At 41.9% G+C, this 23,770-nt stretch overlaps 3 protein-coding genes across 3 annotated transcripts; 1 reads left to right on the plus strand and 2 right to left on the minus strand.

The window, feature by feature from the left end:
* Positions 1-722: 722 nt before the first annotated feature.
* eif3g (eukaryotic translation initiation factor 3, subunit G) lies at positions 723-4,253 on the minus strand. The gene is made up of 10 exons (XM_012833806.3): positions 4,147-4,253; positions 4,011-4,057; positions 3,279-3,367; positions 2,895-2,954; positions 2,689-2,793; positions 1,888-2,077; positions 1,414-1,524; positions 1,156-1,292; positions 931-1,037; positions 723-844 (listed from the first exon to the last, which is right to left on the minus strand). Exons 1-10 carry the CDS (start codon positions 4,167-4,169, stop codon positions 829-831), a joined length of 885 nt encoding a protein of 294 aa, XP_012689260.1. The 5' UTR covers positions 4,170-4,253; the 3' UTR covers positions 723-828.
* A 1,545-nt stretch (positions 4,254-5,798) lies between these two features.
* LOC105905697 (suppressor of SWI4 1 homolog) lies at positions 5,799-14,187 on the minus strand. The gene is made up of 13 exons (XM_042708957.1): positions 13,980-14,187; positions 13,339-13,509; positions 13,089-13,190; positions 12,825-12,875; positions 12,384-12,554; positions 12,120-12,196; positions 11,428-11,535; positions 11,156-11,279; positions 10,721-10,799; positions 10,483-10,612; positions 10,104-10,273; positions 9,567-9,985; positions 5,799-7,268 (listed from the first exon to the last, which is right to left on the minus strand). Exons 1-13 carry the CDS (start codon positions 13,992-13,994, stop codon positions 6,348-6,350), a joined length of 2,538 nt encoding a protein of 845 aa, XP_042564891.1. The 5' UTR covers positions 13,995-14,187; the 3' UTR covers positions 5,799-6,347.
* A 1,894-nt stretch (positions 14,188-16,081) lies between these two features.
* angptl6 (angiopoietin-like 6) lies at positions 16,082-21,872 on the plus strand. Its single transcript, XM_012833732.3, has 7 exons — positions 16,082-16,406; positions 17,123-17,628; positions 17,843-17,983; positions 18,078-18,282; positions 19,680-19,873; positions 20,199-20,469; positions 20,817-21,872. The coding sequence occupies exons 2-7, from the start codon at positions 17,134-17,136 to the stop codon at positions 20,999-21,001; spliced, it is 1,491 nt and encodes a 496-aa protein (XP_012689186.2). The 5' UTR covers positions 16,082-16,406; positions 17,123-17,133; the 3' UTR covers positions 21,002-21,872.
* Positions 21,873-23,770: the final 1,898 nt, after the last annotated feature.

Here is a 23,770-nt window from a genome sequence, read left to right on the forward strand (position 1 = left end):
ATGTTTTGACAACTGGGCCATGTCAGTGCAAAGACTATTTCAAGAGGAAGAATGGTGTAATTCCATATCTTCATTACAAAGGGTTTAGGGAAACTGCCTTTGTAGGAATTTACATCATGTACATGTCTAACAGATATACCTTGCAACCTTTGCAAAGAACCTCTAGCTATTGTATAAAGTAATTGTAAACATTTGAAAATTGCTGGTGTAACATGTCACTGTTGCAGGTAGAAAAAGGTACAACTGTTTGCACATTACTTTGACCAAACCTGTAATGAATGTCAACTTGAACCAGGCTTGGTACCAAGAATGTCCAGTTGTTGGGCTGAGTACTCATCTAGCACAAAAGCTTATGGCAAAATTGACATTTGTCCCCTTCAGACTTAGGGTGACACTGAATGTCTCATATCCTTGCAATGGTTGGAACTTCCTCACTGATGTTCAACTCCTCAACCTGTATTTATTTCAGTGCTGCTTCGTAACCACAACACACTGGTCCTGCTTAGATGGGGCCTCCAATTAAGCCAGTGTTCTGACATCATAACTGTTTACAGTGCCCTGTCTATCTTCAGTCACTCAAATGCACAACTGTTGCTAAATGGAGGGCCCTGTAACCAAGAAGCTTTTCTACAATGTTCAGAGATAAAAATGTGGGGTCCCTTACACATAGATCCAGTATTCCATGCAACTGCAGGAAGTCAGAATAAATTACATTCATTACATTTATTTCAAATTTCCTTTATTAAGATTAACAGGCATTTGGCTAGGACCATTGCTGAAATCACCCACCAGGAATTTTCTTCTGATCCATTTTCAGCTCTTTCCCCCTCAGTTGTTTGAAGGCCTGTAGAAAAGAAGAAATGGACCATGAACACCATATAGCATAATTTATCATTACCTCCAAGCAGAGTCTCAGACAGCACTACTCACTTGGCCCATTCAACATTGAGGATGAGATGGTCGTAACCGAATCCAGACACCCCTGCGATGGCCCTGGCTGCATCCTCGCGGCGGTGGAAACTGATGAAGGCAAAGCCCTACAGACGAGGAAGGCAGAGGACACCAAGTTCATGCTTGGCTTCTGAACCCAGAGCGCAACAAGTCGAAGGAGATGAATAATGGGCCCCAGGGCCCCAGCCAATCAGCACCACTCACCTTGGACTGTCCGGTGTTCTTGTCCTTGGCCAGGTAGATCCTGGAGATGGAGCCGAAGGGCCTGAACAACTCCTGCAAGTCCGTCTCCCTGGTGTCCTCGGACAGATTTGTCACACGGATGGTGGCATTATCATCAGCTAGAAAGAGAGAGAGACATTTGTTACATCCACTTGGGGTTGAACACAGTAAAGATAAGGTAGAAAGGTAGTCTCCTACTCAGCCATCAGACCATAGAATTAGAACTGGACACACACACACCTCTGCGGTTGGGCTGCATGGACTCTCCTCTACGCGTGCTTCCGTCCCTCAGGCTGGGGGGAACATACTTGCCAGTCTTGCTCTGTGCGGGTGCGGCAGGCTCTGCCTCGTCTCATGGTTAACATAGGAAGCAAGTTGAAGATGTTAGCCGACTGACATTATTATTATTTACCCATTTAGCGATCAATTATCCAGAACGAATTACAGAGTAGTACGGTTATTTACATACGTCTCCATCATTTACATGTATTCATTTAGCAGACACTTTTTAAACAACTAACAGTGCAGTACAGCTATATACTTAGTATTCCTCTTTTAGACCAGATATAGAAATGCACATCTTGCTCCATATGTGGGTGGGAATGATGCCAAAACTAACATGGGAAAATAGGTGGTGTTCACATGTCTCAGCGTACCAAAGTCATATTTGAGTCCCACACAACTACATTGCAGAGACAAAATGTGTGTCCTTACCGGTAGACTTCTCCTTCTCTCCTGTGGACAGACCCAGTTGTTCGGCCAGCTCTTTCTGCATGGGGCCCAAGGTGTCCTTGTATGGGCAGCGAGTGGTCCAGTGATCACCCTTGCAGATTCGGCAGGAGACAATCTTCTGTCCCTTCAGCTTGTTCATGGGATCCTCATCCTGGTCTGTAGCGTTCAGATCCTGTGGGACACAAAGGGGCAAAGGTCAAGGACACGTGCCATAGACTACGCTCAATTGGTCCGATAATGCTCATTGAGGTTACGTCCACTGAACTGAACGAACAAACGCAAATCGCTGTTCCTCCTATGGCAGGAGATGGCTGCCAAATTTAAAGCAGGTACAGTTTATGGTTTTTTTTATAAGCGCAATCTCTGAACATTTTTATTGCATCTTTAATAGGATTTAATGAATCATAGTGGTGCTGGTATATCCTTTCACCAAGTAAATACAGCTACCATGAAGAACATAATGTGAAATCAAGTTAAAGTTACAGTTAAAGTCACTTTGAAATACAACTGGACATTTTGCCCTCTTTGTAGAATATACCTATATCCTATATCATGTCCAGCATAAAAATACTGGGATATGATTTTCGGTTCATATCATTTCCGTTAACAAAAACCTGTGATACAGATAGAGAATGGTTAACAGAAATAAGTGACTAACCAATACACTGCAAACACCACAGCAACAACTACTGTGTGAAGATTAAACTAACAGAATAAACTAACAGTGCACAATGAACACCAGGGGCTGAAAGCATCATTCATCAAGACTGGAATGTTCCTTACCTCTTTGCTGGAGATGAAGGTCATAAACACATCATCGCTGACTGTTGTAGTGGCCACGTTGGGTCCAGGGGCGTCAAACTCAGAGTTGCCAAACTTTTTCCAATTCTGTTAATGCAAGTTCAACAACACAGAGAATACAGTGTTAAAATGATGACCTACTGTTTACAAACATCTACTTAATGATGTGGATTCCAGGGAAACCTTACCTTTCTCCGGGCCACTGCTTTAGAGGCCTTCCTGTTTTCAATCTTGAATGTGCGGACGATCTAGGGGATGGGGGGGAACGACAAATATCTAGTCTGACCATTTTGAAACGTCATATTTAACTACACACACACTTGCAAAAATATTACAATTTTAAGTGAGGGTTAACACTTAACTACACATACATCCACATAAAATGGATTGCTGGTTTTAAACAGATTAAGCAAAGCAATGCTATTCTAAACTCAACTATTGTTCACCATATGCTTGGCTTGCCTTTGCTAAAGAGGTGTCTGAACGCCAGAATTGCCAAACAAAAGCGAGATGTTCGTGTTTGCCAGTAATAATTAGAGAAGCATAGTAAATAGTCGAGAATGCCTGATTACCTTGAACTTCTTGCCATCTTCATCAATCTTGTATTCTGTGACAGTTTTTATATTTCCTTTGATGGTCTCTTTAGATGCTGGAAGGGTACCTACGAACAAACAGCAACACCGTCGTGTCTGCTACTTAGCGAATTGTCATTAATGATTCATTCAAAGTGGTTGTCTAGCTAACTATTGAAAACGTGTCCACCGTGTACCACCCTTATACACATATGTACTTTAGCGAACTACATCAAACAATAACATACTGGTTTCGACCTAAGATGCACCGTAAATAAAGGAATTTAAATATAAGAGTATAACATCTTCCATTATCTAATCATATCTACTGTTAGCCTGGATTACATTTTCTCTTTCCACATGTCTGAATCTCTCAACGTTCTGTGGGCATCAGTTAACAGTTAAGCAAGCTATGCTAACATTTTAGCTATGCTAACATCCAATCACATGCAAACCTTGCTTTGGGTCAGCTTGCCAGCTATCCAGATAGCACCCTTCAACATGCTATGCTTTCAAGCTCATTAGCTCATCTACACAGCTGACCTAAGTAAACATTTTCCTATCACATTTCGCATTACTTGAGTCTACACTGTAATTATCTGTTAAAAATCGTTCAAGACATGTGCATAACGTTGTGCTTTTTGTCCTAATTTCCTCTGCGCACTAGCATTACACTATTTAGCTAACGTTAGTTAGTTAGCCAGCTACTGTTAGATAGCATGGGCAACATACCCTCATCTCCTTCCTCTTCTACTTGGTCAGCCCAGCTTGGCTTCGAACTGTGAAGAACACACGCTTATTAAGTATTTCATCCAGCATGGAATCACTAAAATGCCATATATTTAATTAATTTTCAAGTTGAACTTACTCGTCAAATTCGATCGAAGGCATCCTCGCCGCTCTTTAGGGGGAAAAGGCCGGCTTAAAACACACGAGCAACGAAAAAAGAAAAACCATAATTATGTAACAGCGACTTCAACAGTACTGGCGGGCGGAAGCAGCCTAGGCCACTGCAACAAAACAGTTAATGTGATGTCTCTAATTCTTCTATTATTTTGGACAGCTACAGAAAGAAAACCAAGTTTAATTGTTTGTATTAACAGACTACTGGGTCTCTTGCTAACAGACAGAATAGGCAGACATACATATTTACAAATACGAGTACAGTAAAATAATTCCCACTCTAATACGGGAATGTTTTCACATTAAACCTCTGCAAAAATCAATTTTTGCTAACACAGTGGTAGAAATTGTAAAGATACAAATACAAACAGGCTTTTATTTAATTTTTTCAGGTATGCTACCTCACTAATATGTAGACTACTAAATGTAAATTCTGAGCCTAACTCCACCCACTGCATAAAGAAGTGGGCAAGGGGCTAGGGGACGGGGAAATGAGAAGGCAGTCACACTGGAGTGCTCTTAGCAGAGGTGACATCCAAGTGGATCTGGATAAAGCGGAACGAGATGTGGTGGCTTTAATGGACGAAACATTGAGGAAGGGGGGTGTCCATTTGAAAACCTGACCTGTAGAATCCACTTAACGCAGGCCCAGTTTGGAAGGAGGTGCCTTGGGGAAGGAAAAGAAGGAGAGAGCATGCCACTAACTCATAGATGGTGCAGGGGCAAGTAACTGTAAAGGCTGGCACATGCACATTAATAATACTCTTGCTAAAAAAATGTGTAGATTTTCTTTGGAAGAGAACTATATCAAAACGTCCATTATACCACCAATGCTTGTGGATGTGTGAACCTTCTTGATTTTACAACAGATTTAAAATAAATAAAACTCATTATAAATACCCCCATCATCTCTTTGGAACGATTTGGATCCCTCAACATATTCTCCAAGTAGGTGGTCTCAACTTTCTTCCAAAGTGTAGGCTAACTGTAACATTAAAAAAACACTATTTAATCGGCTTTCATAAACAGGTGCTTTTAGCCTGGTCCTTCATTTACAAGCATTACTTTTCTCCACATTATTATTTAATTTGGAATAACAAAGACATTCGGTATAAAAACAAATCTCTATGGAAGCCTATTCTGTTGGTTTCTCAACTGCTGAATCAGAATGGTCTTAATTATTTTGAATTTTTATCTAAATTTTACTTACCAGTGACACCCAAATAATTTGCCACCATGATATAACCTCAAGGTGTTGATGTTGTTAAAGCGCCAACAATCTGCTTTGCCAAATGTACCAGATTTGGACCCATGCACCTCAAGTATCGGACAGATTTGCTTCTCACCCAGGATAAGTAGGAATAGGCCATCACGACCTTGGAAGATATTGTGGTTTCTTATTGGACTGTTTTCAACGGTTACATCCTCCATTAGAATGAAAAAAAAAAAAAAAACATCTAGATGATAAATGCACTTTCCGAAGGGACTCCTGAAACATCAGTAGACTTATTTTGGTTCTGCTACACAGAACAATTCTAGTCAGATCTACTAACACTAGTACGCCAGCTTTAAGTATAAGCAAGAACTTCCATGACCTCAATAAGAAAAAAAATTATATATTTTATATTATCAATTAAATCTTTTTATTAGTAAAATATCTTATACACAAATGCAAGTATAAGTCATATAATCATATAATTTAGTTTACAGCTCAGAAAACACATTTTAGGGTGCAGTTACACTTTAATGCATTACTTATTAAGTCAAAGATCCACCAATACTTTGGTAACACTGAATCATTACAAATAAAGGTGGTTGTGTGGGCCTATCCATCTGAAGTGTTGGTGACTAATGACGGCATGTTAACACTTGTAATGCCAATGACAATATTATAATCAATGTTAACCAAAGATGCAATGAACATACAGGTTGTTGCCGTCGGGTAGACGCCCCCGCAGTCTCAATGCAAGGACTGAGAGACTAAGGAGGAGTTTTTACCCACAGGCAGTGAGACTATTGAACTCAAGTCCTTATTTTTGCACAGTGTGTAGACCCTTTTACATTTCACTACATTTTCATGTATGTGACAAATAAAGCACTTGAACTTGAACTTGTTTGATCTTGCATTGAATAACCTGAGAACAAAGGTGAAATACACATTGTTTGCTAAGGCCTATTAGAATTCTTTCTACAACAGAACACCCTGATGCTGTCAAACACTGCCATGTACAGTAAAGGGTGTATGCACATGTTCATCGTCACCAACCCTTTACTCACCTGATAGGAATTATAAACCGTCAAATTAGAAATATTGTGTATCCTCATATATAAGAAGGTTATTTGTAGGATATGGTAGGGAACAAAAGAAATAACGTACAGCATTAGGACGGAGACAACCATTAGCGCCACTTTTCTCTTCTCCAACAATGTTATGTTTGAATTTTTGTAAATGACCCAAATCAAACCAGCATATGATGAAAACGTCACTAATAGAGGGACCATGCATCCCACCACGGCCAGAAACAGTTTGTAACTGAAGTGGGACTTTTCAACTGTATCATTATTGTTTTTGCAGTAGGCCTGGCAGTAGAACTTTCCGGGGTTACTTTCTTTCGGGCAGGTGTCCGCGAACATCGGCACAGGAACTGAAATTGCGATCACCACCACCCAGATCAGGAGACCAGCAATTTTGGCATGTTTTGGTAGCACGTGGTTACGAGTGAAGAAAGGGTAAACGATAGCCACCCATCTGTTCACGCTAATACACATGATGAAGAAGATGCTCCCGTACAGGTTGCATGTGAAAAGGAAGCGTTCTATTTTGCAGGCGGCGGTCCCAAAGGGCCATTCCCGCCCCTTGGCGTAGTAGACGATTAGAAGAGGCAGTGTGAGGACGTAAAGAACATCGCTGATGGCCAGGTTGAAGGAGAACACCACTCCGGTATGCCAGTTCTTCCTCTCTTTGATGATAAGCAGACATAGCGCAAACACATTTCCCACCAGCGCCACGAAGAATTCTATGCCAAATAGTGGGGGCAAGAGCTGAATTTGAAAGCTTTCACTGCCGTTCATCATCCTTTCCGTTGTTCACCTGTAATAATAATGTAAGATTAGTTTTCCTGCAGTAATTGGAAAATAAAATGTTAGGTAAAAATGTACTCAAGTTATCTCAGGACTCCGGAGCTGTAGATCAGTATATTTATTACAAACAACAATTGCAACACAGCACACGGATGAAAGTGAAGCCATTTCACAAACAACATCGCACAGGGTTTATATACTTAGGATGTATCTAACTCTGACGAAATGTTTCTAACGTCAGCAAGAATAGCCACGCTCGACTAAAAGTCCTTTTGTGTCATCCCAACTGCACTTTCTGAAATGCAAGGATGTCAGTTTTACGCAGGGTAGAACAAGCACAGTTCGACCCTGCTTATTATCTCTGAGATCACCCAAACATATGCAGAAGGTCTCTCTCCTTACGCATACAACGCCTAACGTTTACTCATAATCTGACTACATGGCGTCAGCACCTAATAATCAGAGTTACACACACAGAGAAACACAGAAAAGCCATGTTCCTGCTTACATAAGCACATGATTCATACAAGGTAATTATGAATACAAGGCTTCTTGATTAATATATTCTTAAGTCATTAACAGTATTTCGAAATTATCTCCATCATAAAATGTGTACATTCAAAAGGTAAACTATAGTTTAAAACAACAAAGTCTGAGGTTATTATCAGTGCCGTTTCTGGCACGGAAAGCCTGGTGGGGCACAATAAATTCTGTATGGGCATCCGACTCGTCAATGAAGCTACACACAAACTTACTTGCTCAATGACAAAAGCACATATAAACGTAACGCGGCGCAGCAGTTATCAAGCAGTATGCAATCACTGTGGTCTGCAACCATAATAAACACACCAAAAAAGCAACATTTAATGTCTAATTTCGTCCATTATCTGCTGGAAGGAGTGATAATGTGGAATCACCATTCTACATGCGTGTCATCTGCAGCAAATGAACATAACTTTTATCAGCCACCATTACACAAATATACTTAAATGTAAAACACTAAAATGTATTTCAAATAAATACTAATACTTTACTGAAAAATGATTTCTGTTTGTTTAAATCTGTATTGTGTAAAATTAGTATTATGGAAAAATGCTCGGAACTTCAACTAACTGCTATTGCAAGTGCAATTTTAAACTCAGTGTGCAGGATTGCAGCTCAATCACACCCTTTGAAGTGCTACAACTATAGTCACACCTTTAACCAGTCTACATAACTCTGCAGCAGTCCATAGCCAGAGGTTATGCTGTTTGACCAAACTAAACCCCCAAACATGCTTTGTACCCCAATTACATACCAAATGGCTTTTACTCAAAGACTACATGGTCAGGGTCCAAATCCATATCACACATTGGTACCAGAACTGGTGTTGCTTACATTCTGTCAAGTGTTACAATGAGATGTAGGCCCACCTTACAATGAAAAAAGGCTCTTCTATTCCTAAGTACAGGCAGTGATGATGGGTTAGGCTACTTACAGATCTACTTTCCACCAGAAGTTCCGTAGACAAAACCGCCAAAAATTGCTTCTAAACGAGAAGTAGCAGGAGCACGTGCTATCAGGGCTTTCCTGTCTCGCTGTGTTAGGCAATGTGTTGTACGACAGCAGATGACTATGCGCGTAGACTGAAGTCAAAATTGAGGTTTTTCAAGTGACCCTCCCCTTCCTTTCGCGTTTCCTAGTGAGAGTTTCAAGTAAGGTTGATGGTATTTTTTTTAGTACCGAAAGATTGGTGGTTTAGTCTTGTACAGTGATACCATTAAGGGAGAGACAGACGTTTCACTTAAAACCTTCACTTATGACTCATCTCCAAATGTTACAATGGCTGACCAGATGAGAGAGGTGAAGCTTCTGATTGAAACCTCTGTCTGTCTGCCTTTACAAGATTTAACCACCAATCTTTTGGTTAAAAAAAATTACCATCAAGGTAAACTTAAAATATGCAGGAAAAACTGAAACAGCATTATTGATGACACGTAATACAATTCAAAAGCTAAATTTAATCAGATCCACACATTTAATGGCAATGTGTTTACAGACCAAACATTTTACAAAGCACAGAAAGACAGAAACACATTGATCTCACTGAGATCCATATCTTCTCGGTGCAAAGCAGCATTCGCCACTCTCTGATGCCATGTCACTGAAATGACCTAGCAGAGCCACAGTGCCCAAGTGTTCAGTTCTGGTACCGCAGCCATCCAGGGATCACAGGTCAGGTCCAGGTCAACCCCTCCCTTTTTGTTTGAAGCCTCCTCTGCCGCCGCCGCCTCCTCCTCCTCCTCTCCCGCCTCCTCCTCTGGCGCCGCCTCTTCCTCTTCCTCCTCTGCCGCCGCCTCTTCCTCCTCGGCTGCCTCCTCTCCCCCCTCCCCTCGACCCTTTAAATTTAGAGCCGCCACCCGTTGTGTTCCTCCCCTTAAAGTCTCTGCGTCCTTCCCCTTCATTTCTGTCTCCAAACTTTTTGCCCCCCCTACCCATTCTCTTGCCCCCGAACTTTCCACCTTCTTCCCCCATCTTTTTACCCCCAAACTTCTTGCCTCCTTCCCCCGTCTTTTTCCATTCCGAACCCTTTCCCCCAAATTCTGACTTGGCGAAAGGCTTCGAGCCTTGCCTCTTCCTGTCACTGCCACCCATAGAGGCGCCTCTTCCTGCTGACATTTTCCTCTTTTTGAAAGGCCCGGGAGACTTGCTGGGATCGCGTTTCCTCTTAGCTGGGAACATATCTGACGAAAAGGAGAAAAACAGAAAAGATAAATAAACCAAGAGCACTGCACCCGTCTCGAATCTAGCCTTAACGAATCCCTGGGCAGAACAAAAAGACAACAAGCAAGCAAGCATCACCTTCATCAGGGTCCTCCCCCACAGCCTGTCTGTAGTATTCTTCCTCATCATCAGACGACACCCACGCTGCTGCGTTGCTGCGCTCCTGTGTCCCTGGGTCTTCCACCTCACTATCGTCAGATCCACCATCAGCCGCCTTCTTCTTCTTGATGCCTTCCAGGCTTTTCTTTCTGCAAACAAAAACACCACAATGACTACGACCAAATCATTTTATACATTGTGATTTTACTCGGCTAATTTTTTTGTGATTAAAGTGCGTTTTGGTGATTTATGTGAATGCGGCAACGCTACAATTTCCCTTTGGGAACCAATCATGTGCTCTCTGTTTAAAGTGCATGTGCAGCTGGGATTTCCTAAGGAGTTCTCCGTTCGCCCTTACTTGTGCGCCTCTCTGTAATCTTTCTTCAGGGCGATGTTCTCCTCCTGCTTCTTCCTGCGCGCTGCTTTCTCCTTCAGACGTGTCTCCCTCCTCTTCAGAATCTCCTGCAGCTCCTCCTCAGACTTAGAGACTGAAGGAGCAAGGAGCAATACAATATCAAGACACCATCACACTTGCCTTATCCGCGCACAATGAATTACCCCAAGACAGTTGCCCTTAAGATGACTGAGAACCGTACCAATGGAGTGATACATCACTTTGCCCTCCCCCAAGCCTTCCACAATCTTCACAAGCTGCAGCGTCATTCTGGGACCAATCTGTAGCAGGGGAAAACAATTCACATTCGTATTCCAGATTTCATTTTCCAGAATCAGAATTCACTGAAAACGGCACACATGTGCCAACATCCTGGTTAGTGCTACACACTGGTGGTGGGGAGATACATCCTCTACAGTGTAGGGGGTTTCTGGACAGGTATTTTAGAGGTGCCAAATTAGAGCAACATTTTTTTATTTTTTATTTAATTAATTCCTCTACAATACATGTGAAGTGATTTGGGTTATACCTAGGTGCCTAGAGCATGATTATAAAAGTGCCTAAACTCACTGATGGAATAATTCAGGCCATCATGGAATGGGGGGAAAACAGAACAAAAAGATAGCATGATACTAACCTCTGTTAGCCGAACTGCACTCTGCTGGGAGGTCATGTTTCCGCGGCCGGCGTAAGCCTGCGGCAGCTCTGTGATGTTGTGTTCGCCGTCCAGCTCGGCCTCGCTTTCCGACAGGTTCGCCCCCCTGCAGACACACACAGCAGCCAGTAAAAGTAAGAGTCAGCCTCAGCCACGCGATCACTTTGGGGGCTTGCTTACGATGCATCAGCGCTGTTACTACTGAGAGCTCACTGTTCACTATACGGTCATCCTGTGCATCAGGAGTCACTTACTTGAGGAGCAGCTCGCTGATGTCCTCAAACTTGCTCATGTTGGGGAACCTCTCCTGCATGAGTTTCTTCACACCTTTACTCATGCCCACCGGCACCACCTTTATGCTGCTGCAGAGACGAGAGGTGGGGAACAACATGAACGCACACACACACAAAATCTAAACACCACAACCAGAAAAAGAAACTGTCAAAACTATTTTCAGCCATCAGATCACATTTTTGACCTATTTTACACACACATATATATATTTTTTTTTATTGCAGGCCACCAGCTGCTGTGGTAATATTATGCCTTTGTGGATAATGGGCATCAAGAGATACCAGGGATATGTTTGAGGTTGAGCTACTTCTAGCAAGCAGCTAGCTAATGTCCAACTTGATAGCCACTGAATACAGTGGTAATTAACTCCGCTTTCACTAATTGTTGACAACTGAGAAGTTGTTTCTCTTGTCAGTGCTGTCCAGTGGCAGAATCAAGTCTGCCAATAGACCAAAAGGGGATTCTGCATGTAGGGTACATCAGTGCGTTTACTTTGAAAGCTATCACTGTGCATTCAAGCTGTAACTTTTCATCATCTGCACCCACCATTCTTATTAAACCACCTTGCAGTAAATACACTGGACAGGGTGTACTGAGCACAGCAACCTGACAAGGACTAACAATCTGTGCAGATGTGTAAAAGTATACTTACTAGTGCCGAAACTCTATCTCCTGTGATGCTGGATCGTAATTCAGAAGAACACATCTCTTTATGTTATTAAGATTTACCTGCAAAAGCAAATATGTCCTGGTCATTAATCTCAATCTCACCACACAAACACAGCACATGTACAGGTCACAGCCAATCAGAATGTACTGAAGAGACTCACTGAATCTCAGCAGACTATTACTACTACTACTACTAATAATAATACTAATAATACTAATAATAATAATACAGGAAGACCAGGCCTACTTTGTGCACATTGATGGATGGGAACATGTTCTGGAACATTGTGGCCATGAGTTTGACATGCATGCCCTCCACTCCAAAGTTGTTCAACACCAGCAGTGGGTGGTGGGTGAACTGCTGCTCGTGCATTCTGTGCTTCTTCAGGGACGACACCACATCCTTGATGAGGGCATACTGAACACACACACACACACACACACACACACACACACACACACACACACACACACACACACACACACACACACACACACATTTAGAACACCTCAAAACAAGCACAAACAGTATAGTTGACAGGAGTTTATGCAGGCCTGGGTACATCAGTGCGTTTACTTTGAAAAGACATCATGTAGTGATATCAGAGCAATAAGCTTTCATCCTCTGTACCCGCCCATCTCAAGTCAACAATCTAAACTGAAATCACATGAATGAGAGAAGACCTACTTTGCTGACACGAAAATGTAGTGTGGGGCCTTTAGGGATGCGAGCCAGTCTCTATGGACAGAAAAAAAACAATGTCAAAATCCTGTCACTTTCATACAATTGAATGAAACAGTTGGTTTAATTTTAATGTTGAAATCTTAAAAGATATTACAATAACTGCACTAACCCACACTGATCTAGACTTAGAACTGTATACAAGTGATGCAAAGAGATACATGTAAACCAAGGGAGATTAAGGAAAGTGCTCAAGACAAGAATATTTACCAAGTTCACACTGTTTGTTGTTTTGGTAAAGATGGCAAAGTGTGTAACTCCCAGTGGCCCCGCCACATTCGCGAAATCTTTTAAGACATTCCTTTTCCGCACCTACTGGAAGAAATGACCAAGCATCGATTAGAAATTGACATGTCCAGTCCTATCAATATCGCGAGCATTGATTTTAACCCATGTAACAAACAAAGATAAATGGGAGAGGGCTTATACAACGTATTGAATGCCATAAAGTTGGTAGGACCTTTAATGACTCTGCTGTGAATGGCTGCATGACACACCGCATGTCCATTACAAGCTGTCCGACATTCTTGCCAATTCTCCCCCGGTGAAAGACAAAGCTGTGGGGAACTGAGCCGAAGGTCTCCTCCGCCAACTGATTTGCCTTAAGGCGTGAGGTCTTCTGGTTTTTGGTCTGTAAAATTTCAATCCAAGAGAGGCAAAACATTACGAACTAAGATTACTAGTTAATAACATTACGTTAATTTCCTCAACTAACTGTATACCGAACAAAATAAGCTAGTGGAAAACAAGTACAGTACGGATTCTGCATGTAGGGTACAACAGTGCGTTTACTTTGAAAGCAATCACTGTGCATTCAAGCTGTAACTTTTCATCATCTGCATATTACGAAAACCATCACAAGTGTGCTAGCTAACACCAGCTAGCTAAGGTTAGGATGATTTAACGTTAACTATCTACGAAATCAAATTAATAACGTTAATAAATGGAGTATTCACACGTTTCCACGACCAGAAGCTAGAAACAGACCATTAAAATAAGTTCATGGTGATCTACATTGCTAGAATTTCATCTTTCACGTGTACGCTTTTTAGAGCTAACATTAGCTGAACACACAAGTAATTGCTAAGATGAAGTACTCACCTTATCTTTACCCATATTGTCACATGAGCTGGAAGAGACAGAATGAACAGTGCCCCTTTCGCTTACTATAAGCTTACAATGTTCAGTTTATTTATTCTTCCATATATGTTTCAGCCAGCATTTCTTTCAGTTCAGCTGGTGATCAAGTTCCACTTGAAATACTGCTGTCCAACTTAAGCCACGTGCATTGAACAAGTGTTACATTGAAACAGGACCGTGGTAGAGAGAAGGAACATAAGTAATGTTCTGCCTGTTGCCATGTATAATGAAAATGTGTCCCACTCGATTAATATCAATCATTTACATAATCAATTGAGTATTTCTCCACTTTAGGCATTTTTATTTTTATTTTACCTTCAACTACTTCGGTAATCGTACAGCTTACTCGAGAACAGACAAGAGGAAGAACGGAGTCTGACAGAAGACCCATAGGATGCAGATGAGATGTTCTGACCATTGCACTAGTGAGAGATTATTACTGTGCTGGTAGGCCTATTATTAGGCCTATATGCAACAAGTATAAGATGTGTTATTGTAGATATTCATGAACTAATAGTACACAATGATTTATAAGCAAATTAAAACAATTTTTTTATCCAACTTATTATCTTTTCTACAACCCCAAATCAGAAAAAGTTGGGACGGTATGGAAAATGCAAATAAAAAAGAAAGCAGTGATTTGTAAATGTACCTTGACTTGTATTTCATTGCAGACCGTATAAACACAAGATATTTCATGTTTTGTCTGGTCAAATTCATATGATTTGTAAATATACATCCATTCCTGCCATTCAGGCCTGCAACAGATTCCCCAAAAAGTTGGGACAGGGGCAAATTAGGGGTAGTAATGAGGTAAAATAATTAAATAACAATGTTTTTTTAAACAAGTGACGTCAAGAGGTCATTGTAATCATGATTTGGTACAGAAGCAGCATCCAGGAAAGGCCTAGTCCTTTAGGAGAAAATATGGCCCGAGGATCGCCAGTTTGCCAACAAATGCGTGCGCAAATACTTGAAATGTTTGAAAACAATGTTTCTCAAAGAAAGATAGGGATTTGGATATTTTACCCTCCGGTGCATACCATAATTAAAAGATTCAAGGAATCTGGAGGAATTTACATCCACAAATGTCAGTTAAAACTTTACTGTGCCAAAAGGAAGCCTTATGTTAACCATGTCCAGAAGCGCCGTCGACTTCTCTGGGCTCTGAGGCATCTGGGACGTGTATTGTTGTCAGACGAATCAGCATTTCAGGTATTTTTTGGAAGAAATGGAAGCGGACCAAAGAAGAAAAGGACCATCCAGACTGTTAACAACAAGTCCAAAAGCCAGGGTCTGTCATGGTATGGGGTTGTGTCAGTGCCCTTGGCAAAGGTAACTTACACTTCTGTGATGGCACCATTAATGTTGAAAAAAGATTTTGGAGCAACATATGCTGCCTTCAAGATGACATTCTTTCCAGGGAAGACCATGCATATTTCAACAAGACAATGCAAAACCACATTCTGCACACATTTCAAAGGCATGGCTGAGGAAGAAGGGTGTGCGGGTGCTGGACTGGCCTGCGTGCAGTCCCGACTTGTCCTCAATAGAGAATGTGTGGCACATTTTGAAATGCAAAATGTGACAATGAAGACCCTGTACCGTTGCAAACCTTAAGACTTGTTTGCAGGAAGAATGGGACAAAGTTACACCTGAAACGCTTCCTCAGTTGGTGTCTTCAGTCCCTAAACGTCTTTTAAGTGTTGTGAAAAGGAATGGCATCATTACTAAGTGATAAACACTGTACTGTCCTAACTTTTTTTGAAATATGTTGCAAGAATCAAAATTGAATTGAAAGTGTTTATTTTGCAAAAACAATACAATTCATCAGGTACAACATCAAATAATGTGCTGTTTTGTTTTCAATGTAATACAGCTCAAAGAGAATGTACAAATCATTGTTTTCAGTTTTAATTTGAATAATGTGAATGAGCAGTAAGCAGTGAGCAGAGCACAGGGAGGATACTGCAGGGGGCTGGCTTAAGCTGACGGGAGGATGGGGGGGCGGTGGTCATTGGGAGACACCCCAGACTTTAAGAGGTGGTGTCATCAGAATGGTTTGTAATTATGTGGGTCTTTGTGTACAAGGACTGCAAGCAAGGAGGGGTCTAATTGCTTTAAAATCCCTGAGTGCATTTGTCTCTGTGAGCCTGTGCAGTTGTAAGTGGTGCGCAGTTTCTAAGGGTCACATTGACATGTACGCCTCTGAATGTTCCATTTGAACAGTTAAGAATTTAGATATAGCAAGCTGATTTCATACTGAGAACATCAAATGAGAGATCAGACAGTTAGCCAATTATAGTAGATATCATTAAGAGAGAAAACTCTGGCTGAGTGTTATTGTCTGGCCACCAAGGAGAGCTGTTCACTTGTAGCAAGATTTTGGTAAGACATTGATTTTTGTAACATTTCATGCATTTACTAAAAATGTTGTTTTAAAATGTTTTAGATAGTTTAAAATTATTTTGTGACATTTTGAATAATGTTAATTTAATGAGAAAACATGCACCTGGTTAATTTGAAGATTTTGCGTGTACAGTTTGCAGTATTCTACAGAAGTTAAAAGATTTTCAGTGTTTACAGTAGTTGAGATACTTTTCCATTAGTAAAATGAAGGAGAAAAATGAGTTTGTGACTTTCTCTTAATACCAGTGGGCAGTTGGATAGTAAGAATGGAGTACAATGTCCAATAGTCTCCTTATTCATAATTGCTTGAATAACTTCTTATATTTTCCTGATCCTGTGCAATACATTTATAAACCAGGCAGCTGTTACGAAGTTTGTTATGTGTCCTTTGTAGTAATTTTGCAAGTGGCTATATTAGACCAGGCAAGTAAATTGACTTTAGAACTATGTTTACCATTGGCTGCCAATGTTGACCTGCTAATTAGCTGTTTGCATAGAGGATGTGCTCTGTTTTCAACTCCCAAAGTTGCCGTGGGACCATTTACTTTCCAAACACTTCTAAATAAAATTATAAGTAGTGTTGTTATGTGTGATACAAAATTTTGTTATGCCACCACAATCCACATTTCTATGTGCTGTTGATAAACTGTGCAACATATTTCCTAATATACCTTCTCCCTTCACATGCTGAACAGTGGCCTAACTCATGGAATGCCCGATGTGCTTTGCCCTGATGCTCCTGCTGGCCCTTGGTGTACTCATGTCCAGTGCTGAGGGGCGTAAGGAGGGATCTCGCAGCGACCGCACCCTGAAAGACGGCGCAGCTCAGAAACGCTCGTCTCGCTCGTCAGACCCGAAGGCGGGCCGCTGCTCCTACACCTTCATAGTGCCCCAGCAGAAACTGAAGGGCGCCCTGTGCGTGAGCCGGGAGTCCGTTGGAGCCGCTGCCAACCACTCGGAGGTGGCGTCGCTCCGCCGGGAGCTGAGCCAACAGCAGGAGCAGCTAGAGAGGGTGCGTGTGCAGCTGGAGCAGGAGGGCGCCACGGCCAGCGATGTACGGGCACTCAGGCGGGAGAGCAGTGCCATGAACGCCCGCATCACCCAGCTCTACGCCCAGCTGCTGCACGAGATCATCCACAAGAAGGACCAGGTACAAGAGCAACGAAGACTGGAGAACCTGCTCCTCAATGCCACCTCTCAGGTAATCTGGGTCTGCCCATGCTAAAAACAGAGGAATTCTTCCTGAGTATACCCTGAGAGCAGAGTAGTCTTTAAGTGTATTTGTTGTTTTAAAGCATGTTGCATAAGTAAACAGGACTTGAAAAGAGGAAATAGAGTCTATGTATTGCTTTTGTAGAAATCTTGTTGGCCTTTCTTGGCCATCTTACTGATCTTGCCTCTTTAAATGTCCTTAGGTGCTGCAGGTGACCAACAGCTACAGAGAGTTGGAGAAGAAGTACGAGGCCCTAACCTCTATAATGAGCAACCAGACTCATCTGATAACACATTTGGAGAAACAGTGTCAGCTCTGTGGCAAGCCCTCGCAGGCAGAACATGTGAGATTGAAGAGCCAATCTACTGCATAAAAGATGAACTCATGCAAATGTGTCTATTCCATTAAAGATGAACTCTTTCCATGTTTTTGCACAGGAGAAAGCACCATCCTCCGATTTCCAGTCCAGTCTGCTTCTGAACGACAGTGATAAATCCAAGGAAAGAGCTAACGACGTTCAACGAGACCAGAGCGCCCCGCCACCAGACAAATCTCTGCTGGGCGTCCAGGAACTCTTCACAGCCTCACCTCTCCCTTCCACGGACTCCCCATTCATCAGCTACCCCGTCACCAAGACCCCAGGTAAAACCCTAGCGTCCTAATTAGCCTGACTGGGTGGTGTAGGAGCGTGAGTTAATGAGTTACATCGGTCTTCAGGAATGCAGAACTGTGTCAGAGTCTCTCGCATGAAGCCGGCACAGGCCTGGAGAGTCAGTGACCCTGTGTGTTGAGCTTTATCTCTCTGGGAATGCCTAAACAATGTGTAAACAGTGCCAGATGTTCTCATTAGCGCTCCAGATACACTGAGACCAATGTGAGAGCCAGTGTGTGTGTGTGTACTCACAATCACACACACATGCATACATAGACACACAGAGACAGATACACATTCACACACAGAATGAGAGAGATAGACACACTTTGTGTGTGTGTGTGTCTGCATGTGTGATGTACACACAGAAACACATACCCACCCACTCACACAAAAGGGTAATAACAAGCTGCCTAAAAGCAGCTCGTTTCAACCCTGAATTGTCAAGAAGTGCCCCCCTTGTGCAATTGGCACAAGAGATTACAGGGCAACTTGTGAATGGGAATATGATGTTTCATCAAAATTACAGTGAAACAGCAGCACCCAAATTACAAATGACAATGTTGTGGTACATTTGTGTGTGTGTGTGTGTGTGTGTGCCTAAGAATGTGTCATGTTGATGTAACATGTATTCTGTGACAATTGACTTTGGTCTTAACGGCTATGTTAGGGAATGCATGTGTGCGTTTCTCAGAAGTAAACAGATCTCCTAAACTAAGTGATAAGTGTGTTTATAGTGTGTGACCTTATTGCATTCTGGGATTTCAGCCCTTATCAATTGCCCCCCCCCCCCGCACATCCCAGAGGTTGGTACAGGGCTTCCCACATATGTATGTGTGCTTTGTGTACAACAGAGTTGTACAGTTCCCATATGCTTATATTTGTTGGTGTGTCATTTATTGCCAGTTGGACTCAAGTTGGACCATTTTCCACAATAATTTACAGATGAATGTAGACATCTTTTAACCCGGACACTGATTTGTACTAGTAGACTGGAAAGGACTGTTTGTTTGTTTGTATTTGATTTTTATGTAGTGTCAGACTTGATTAAACTTGTATTATGGGGTGTAAAATAAAAATATATTCTACAACTATTGTTAATCTCAGAAAAACTGCAGAGTTTATTGTTGGATAGTACCGCCAACGAATGAATGAAATAAATCTATGCTAACTGAATACGGTGCCAGAGTTACCTATTGTGGAATGTACCTACAGTATACATTTTAGTTAAAAACGGTTCATTTTGGTTGCTATGGGAACCTGCCATGGAATGTATCCATTAATCTGAGCAACAGCATACACATTCTGATGATGCACAGGGAGTTGTACTTGAGGTCAGAGAAATATGCGTGAATTTCACAGTAAATCCAACGTTCTTCGTTTTCAGGGCCATGGCGGGACTGCAAGCACGTGCTGGAGTCAGGTGAGGTCACCAGCGGCATTTACCTGCTGAAGCCACAGGGCACCAACCGTCTGGTGCAGGCCTGGTGTGAGCAGAGCCGAGCCGAGGGAGGCTGGACCGTCATCCAGAGGAGGGTGGATGGCTCCGTCAACTTCTTCCGCACCTGGGAGCAGTACAAGGTGGGCTGGTTTCTCTGGTGTCATGGTCCGTTCGAAACATCAAAGAAAATATGGCTGAAGAGGTCTATCTAGCAGTCATGATGCGACTAATGTAGTGTGATGATCAGTAAATGCACACTAATGTAAATTCATGTTAGCCTTGAATGGAAATAACTGAAATGAATATTGTGCAAAAGTGTTACTTGTTGGAGTGACAGAACTGATATAAACAGAAAAGAGCAGCATGAGAAAATGTCTCAGTAGAGCCTCAGTAGAGCCACCTCTCACATCCGTGTCCAATCCCTGAATGTGACTGAATCCTATCTGTTATTTTCCCGATGCTCAGCAAGGCTTTGGGAATCTGGATGGGGAGTATTGGCTGGGCCTGGAGCACCTCTACTGGCTCACTGCACAGGCCCAGTACAAACTCAGGGTGGCCATGGAGGACTGGCAGGGACGCCAGGTGTTCGCCGAGTACAACGACTTTCGCCTGGAGCCTGAGAGCGACGGGTACCGGCTACGCCTGGGCAGTTACAGCGGCAATGCTGGAGACTCTCTCTCGTGGCACAGTAACAAAGCTTTCACCACGCTGGACCGTGACAAAGATGCTTATTCAGGTAGTACACTTCCTCAGCACACTAGTTTCTTATGTTCTCTTTATTCTTATCGGGCTGTCTGTATTTGTAGTTTAACTATATGTGACATGTATTTGACAAGTATATTGACACACAGGTTGTCTTTAACAGAATGTTTCCCTATATGCTTCTATACCTCAACTGGTATTGCAAGGTGCTAGCTACACTGATACTCAAGGAGCGCATATGCTAATGCAAATGTTTATATGTATTGTACTGTAAGTCACTTTGGATATAGGCTGGAGACTACCTCACTTGTAAGTCACTGTGGTAACACGGGATCAGTGTGCAGTATCTTAGGCAATCTGTTCCTCTAATTTCTGTCCCAGGCAACTGTGCCCACTTCCAAAAGGGGGGCTGGTGGTACCACATGTGCGCCCACTCCAACCTGAATGGCGTGTGGTATAGGGGAGGGCACTACCGGAGCCGCTACCAAGATGGAGTCTACTGGACCGAGTTCCACGGAGGCTCATACTCTCTCAAGAGGGTCACCATGATGATCAAACCCACTTAAATCGAGACCAGCAGATGGAGACCAAAGACACCCGGCTCTCACAAGATGGATCTACTGCGGACCAGCTGTGTCTGGTTTCCTGAGATTTTTAGGTGTGGACTGTCACTCGGCAATGCATGGTCACAAATTAACAGACACACTTTTTGTCCACGTGTCTGAGAGACAAAAGAAAGTTATCAGCTTCAAAGACATTTTGTTCCTGATGTGTGATTTTGAATATATATGGAAAAGCACAAAGAAATATCATGGGTTATATATTGCTTTGTGTTTGTACATTCATGGACAATTTATGAGTTCTTGAGCTAACACACATTCAGAGAAGTACACTATGAGTGGAAGAGTGGAATCTTTGGTAGAATGACAAGTGCCTTTATTTCAAGTGAGTGGTGAAGAGCTGATATTTTGACAGTATTAGGGACCTTAGTAGATTTTGCTGCTGTGCAAAACCTTTCACCACAAATGTGTGTTTCTTCAATAACAAGAAGAGGACTCTTTGCCTGAAAGTAGTGATCCATGTTACCACTGATACTTAAATTGTTTCTTACGATAAAGCTCCATATTTACATAAAATTCTCAGAAAAACTTCAGCAGATGTTGTATATTCCTCGTAATGACAAGACGACCTATAGTTACTTACCTATACTTTGCCTAAGTGGCGGGTGGTGGGTGTGGGGGGTGCTTGTGGAGAAGTGTTACTGTATTTTGTACATTTGCACGTCTATATGCTGAAGGGTGAATGCAAGGGTATGTACAAAATGAAATACATTTCAATGAAAATAATTGCGTCTACTAAGAAAATTCCATTTAATTTTAATTTTATTATTAACAACACTACCAATGTTTTTATTAAAATATAGTACAGATACCGGTCTGGATTTTCTCTGAAGGACTTTTTACACCTCAGGATAGCGGTCAACCACCACAGATCAGTCGACTCCAGAAGAACTTTGAGAGGATTCTGTGTTGTCAATGCAGACATTATGCGCTATTTACAAAAATGGAGCAGGGTCCAGGCAGACACATACTGTATATAATATAATTCCGTTAGCGTGGAATTTTAGAGATTAAAGAAACATCATATTTTGTGGTGCAGGCCTAAAAAGCAGGGGAGGGGAAATGTGTTCATCTTTATGCTATAGTACTGGGAGTTGGGCTGCACTGTTGCTGCTCTTGAAACATTTAGCCAGCTGCTTTCATTTTTGTGTGACGATTACTCCTTATTCCCCATTAATTAAAACGTTATTTGAATTACTCACTAATTTAGCTGAGAATGTAGGCTCTTCCACTTGTCAGCCTGGGATTCAACAGTGCCACCCACGGAATGAACTAGACCGCCGCATAAAGTGAGAGAATAAGCAAGAATTCAGTGAAATAACATGTTTTGCATTATGTTGTGAGGAAATGTCTTGGGGAATGTGTTTATGTATTTGCATATGGTAATCAAAGGTGTTGGTAAGTAAAGCTACTGTCCAGACTGAGCAATGTGATTGTAGTAGCAGAGGCGGTTATGTTGGTTTTGCTGTCTGAAACATGAGATGAACAGACTGTAGTTTGATTATCTTTTTGTCAGCATCATGGATTGCAATACAAAGACAAAGGAGTGAATATTTCACGGGGGATGGTTCCTCTTTTTTTTTAAACAGGAACCATTTTTTCCAACTTTTTTTCCATTCAGCGTATCCGTATCATCAAAGAGTTGCTGACAGAAGATATTTCTGTCAGCACCATGAATTGCAATACAAAGACAATGGAGAGATTTACAGATAAATGACCTTAAATACTTGCTGTATCATATTTCATACTTGATATATTTGATACATTTTCAACAAGATTTGAATATAAAATAAAGTATATAATATTAAGTAATTATAAGCTGCTATTATAAGTACATTTTTATACTGAAATCTTAGTAACAATATGAATGTTAGTCTTACAGTAACTTTCCCTGCCAAAAAGCTTACTTGTGACTTGAAGGCAGCCATTTTGGATACAGCATTCAAAGGCCCACTACTGCCTACAGTGCACGGATAATCCACCAGAGGGCAGAAGACATGTCAGATTGCATGCAACAGGTCTTTTCAGGAAAGTATTGACCATGATAATAATAATAATAATTAAGACCTTTGTCAGGTTTTTAATGGCACACACGACACACTGGAACACACACGTGCATATATGGAGGCGACACAGGACACACACACACACGCAGGTAGGCCTGAGGTCGCGGTGAATTTATTTTCTGCTTTTTCCCATCCTGGACCGTCCTTCCTCAAGGACCCCCCAGGAGCAGTGGGCAGCTTGTAGCGCCCGGGGACCAAGTGAAGTGAACTGTCCATCTTTGGTCAAGGGTGGACATGTGTTCTGTTATTTTGCATGGCATAGACGTCTCAAAAACCTGTGTAGGAGATATGGTACAACAGGTGCTGTGAGGTTGAGTAAAACAAACATGCCATATGTGGGGTAAACAGAAGAGGGAGCATTTACAGTGATATTTGTTAAACCGATATGAGGGCACTGACACCAACATGAACTGCTAAGTGTCAAAAGAGGTCAAAAGTGGCCGCTGTATAGGCAAAACCGATATAAGTAGCCCAAAGAATTGTAAAATGTTCTGACCCTGAAGATGTTACACCATATTTCTGTAGTCTGTGAGACGTTTTAAAGTGCAGATACTTACCTTTCCCACATTTTGATTCCCATATATTCCAGACCCTACCAATCTCCTGAATCAATAAACTAAGATACAGCTCTAAATACGAAAGATCCCTA

This window comes from Clupea harengus, chromosome 1 (assembly GCF_900700415.2).
Source record: "Clupea harengus chromosome 1, Ch_v2.0.2, whole genome shotgun sequence".
In the NCBI taxonomy this organism is placed as follows: Eukaryota; Metazoa; Chordata; class Actinopteri; order Clupeiformes; family Clupeidae; genus Clupea; species Clupea harengus.

Excerpts from the sequence above, each read along its gene's own strand:
- LOC105905697 (XM_042708957.1), bottom strand. Across the intron at positions 12,876-13,088 it reads CAACAAACAGTGTGAACTTG|AGACTGGCTCGCATCCCTAA; the intron begins GTAAATATTCTT and ends TTCTGTCCATAG. Across the intron at positions 12,197-12,383 it reads CATCCATCAATGTGCACAAA|GTAAATCTTAATAACATAAA; the intron begins GTAGGCCTGGTC and ends TTGCTTTTGCAG.
- angptl6 (XM_012833732.3), top strand. The coding sequence starts at position 17,134 with ATGGAATGCCCGATGTGCTTTGCCCTGATGCTCCTGCTGGCCCTTGGT. Across the intron at positions 17,629-17,842 it reads TCCTCAATGCCACCTCTCAG|GTGCTGCAGGTGACCAACAG; the intron begins GTAATCTGGGTC and ends AAATGTCCTTAG. Across the intron at positions 17,984-18,077 it reads AGCCCTCGCAGGCAGAACAT|GAGAAAGCACCATCCTCCGA; the intron begins GTGAGATTGAAG and ends GTTTTTGCACAG.
- eif3g (XM_012833806.3), bottom strand. The coding sequence starts at position 4,169 with ATGCCTTCGATCGAATTTGACGA. Across the intron at positions 3,368-4,010 it reads AGAAGAGGAAGGAGATGAGG|GTACCCTTCCAGCATCTAAA; the intron begins GTATGTTGCCCA and ends GTTTGTTCGTAG. Across the intron at positions 1,038-1,155 it reads AGAACACCGGACAGTCCAAG|GGCTTTGCCTTCATCAGTTT; the intron begins GTGAGTGGTGCT and ends CCTCGTCTGTAG.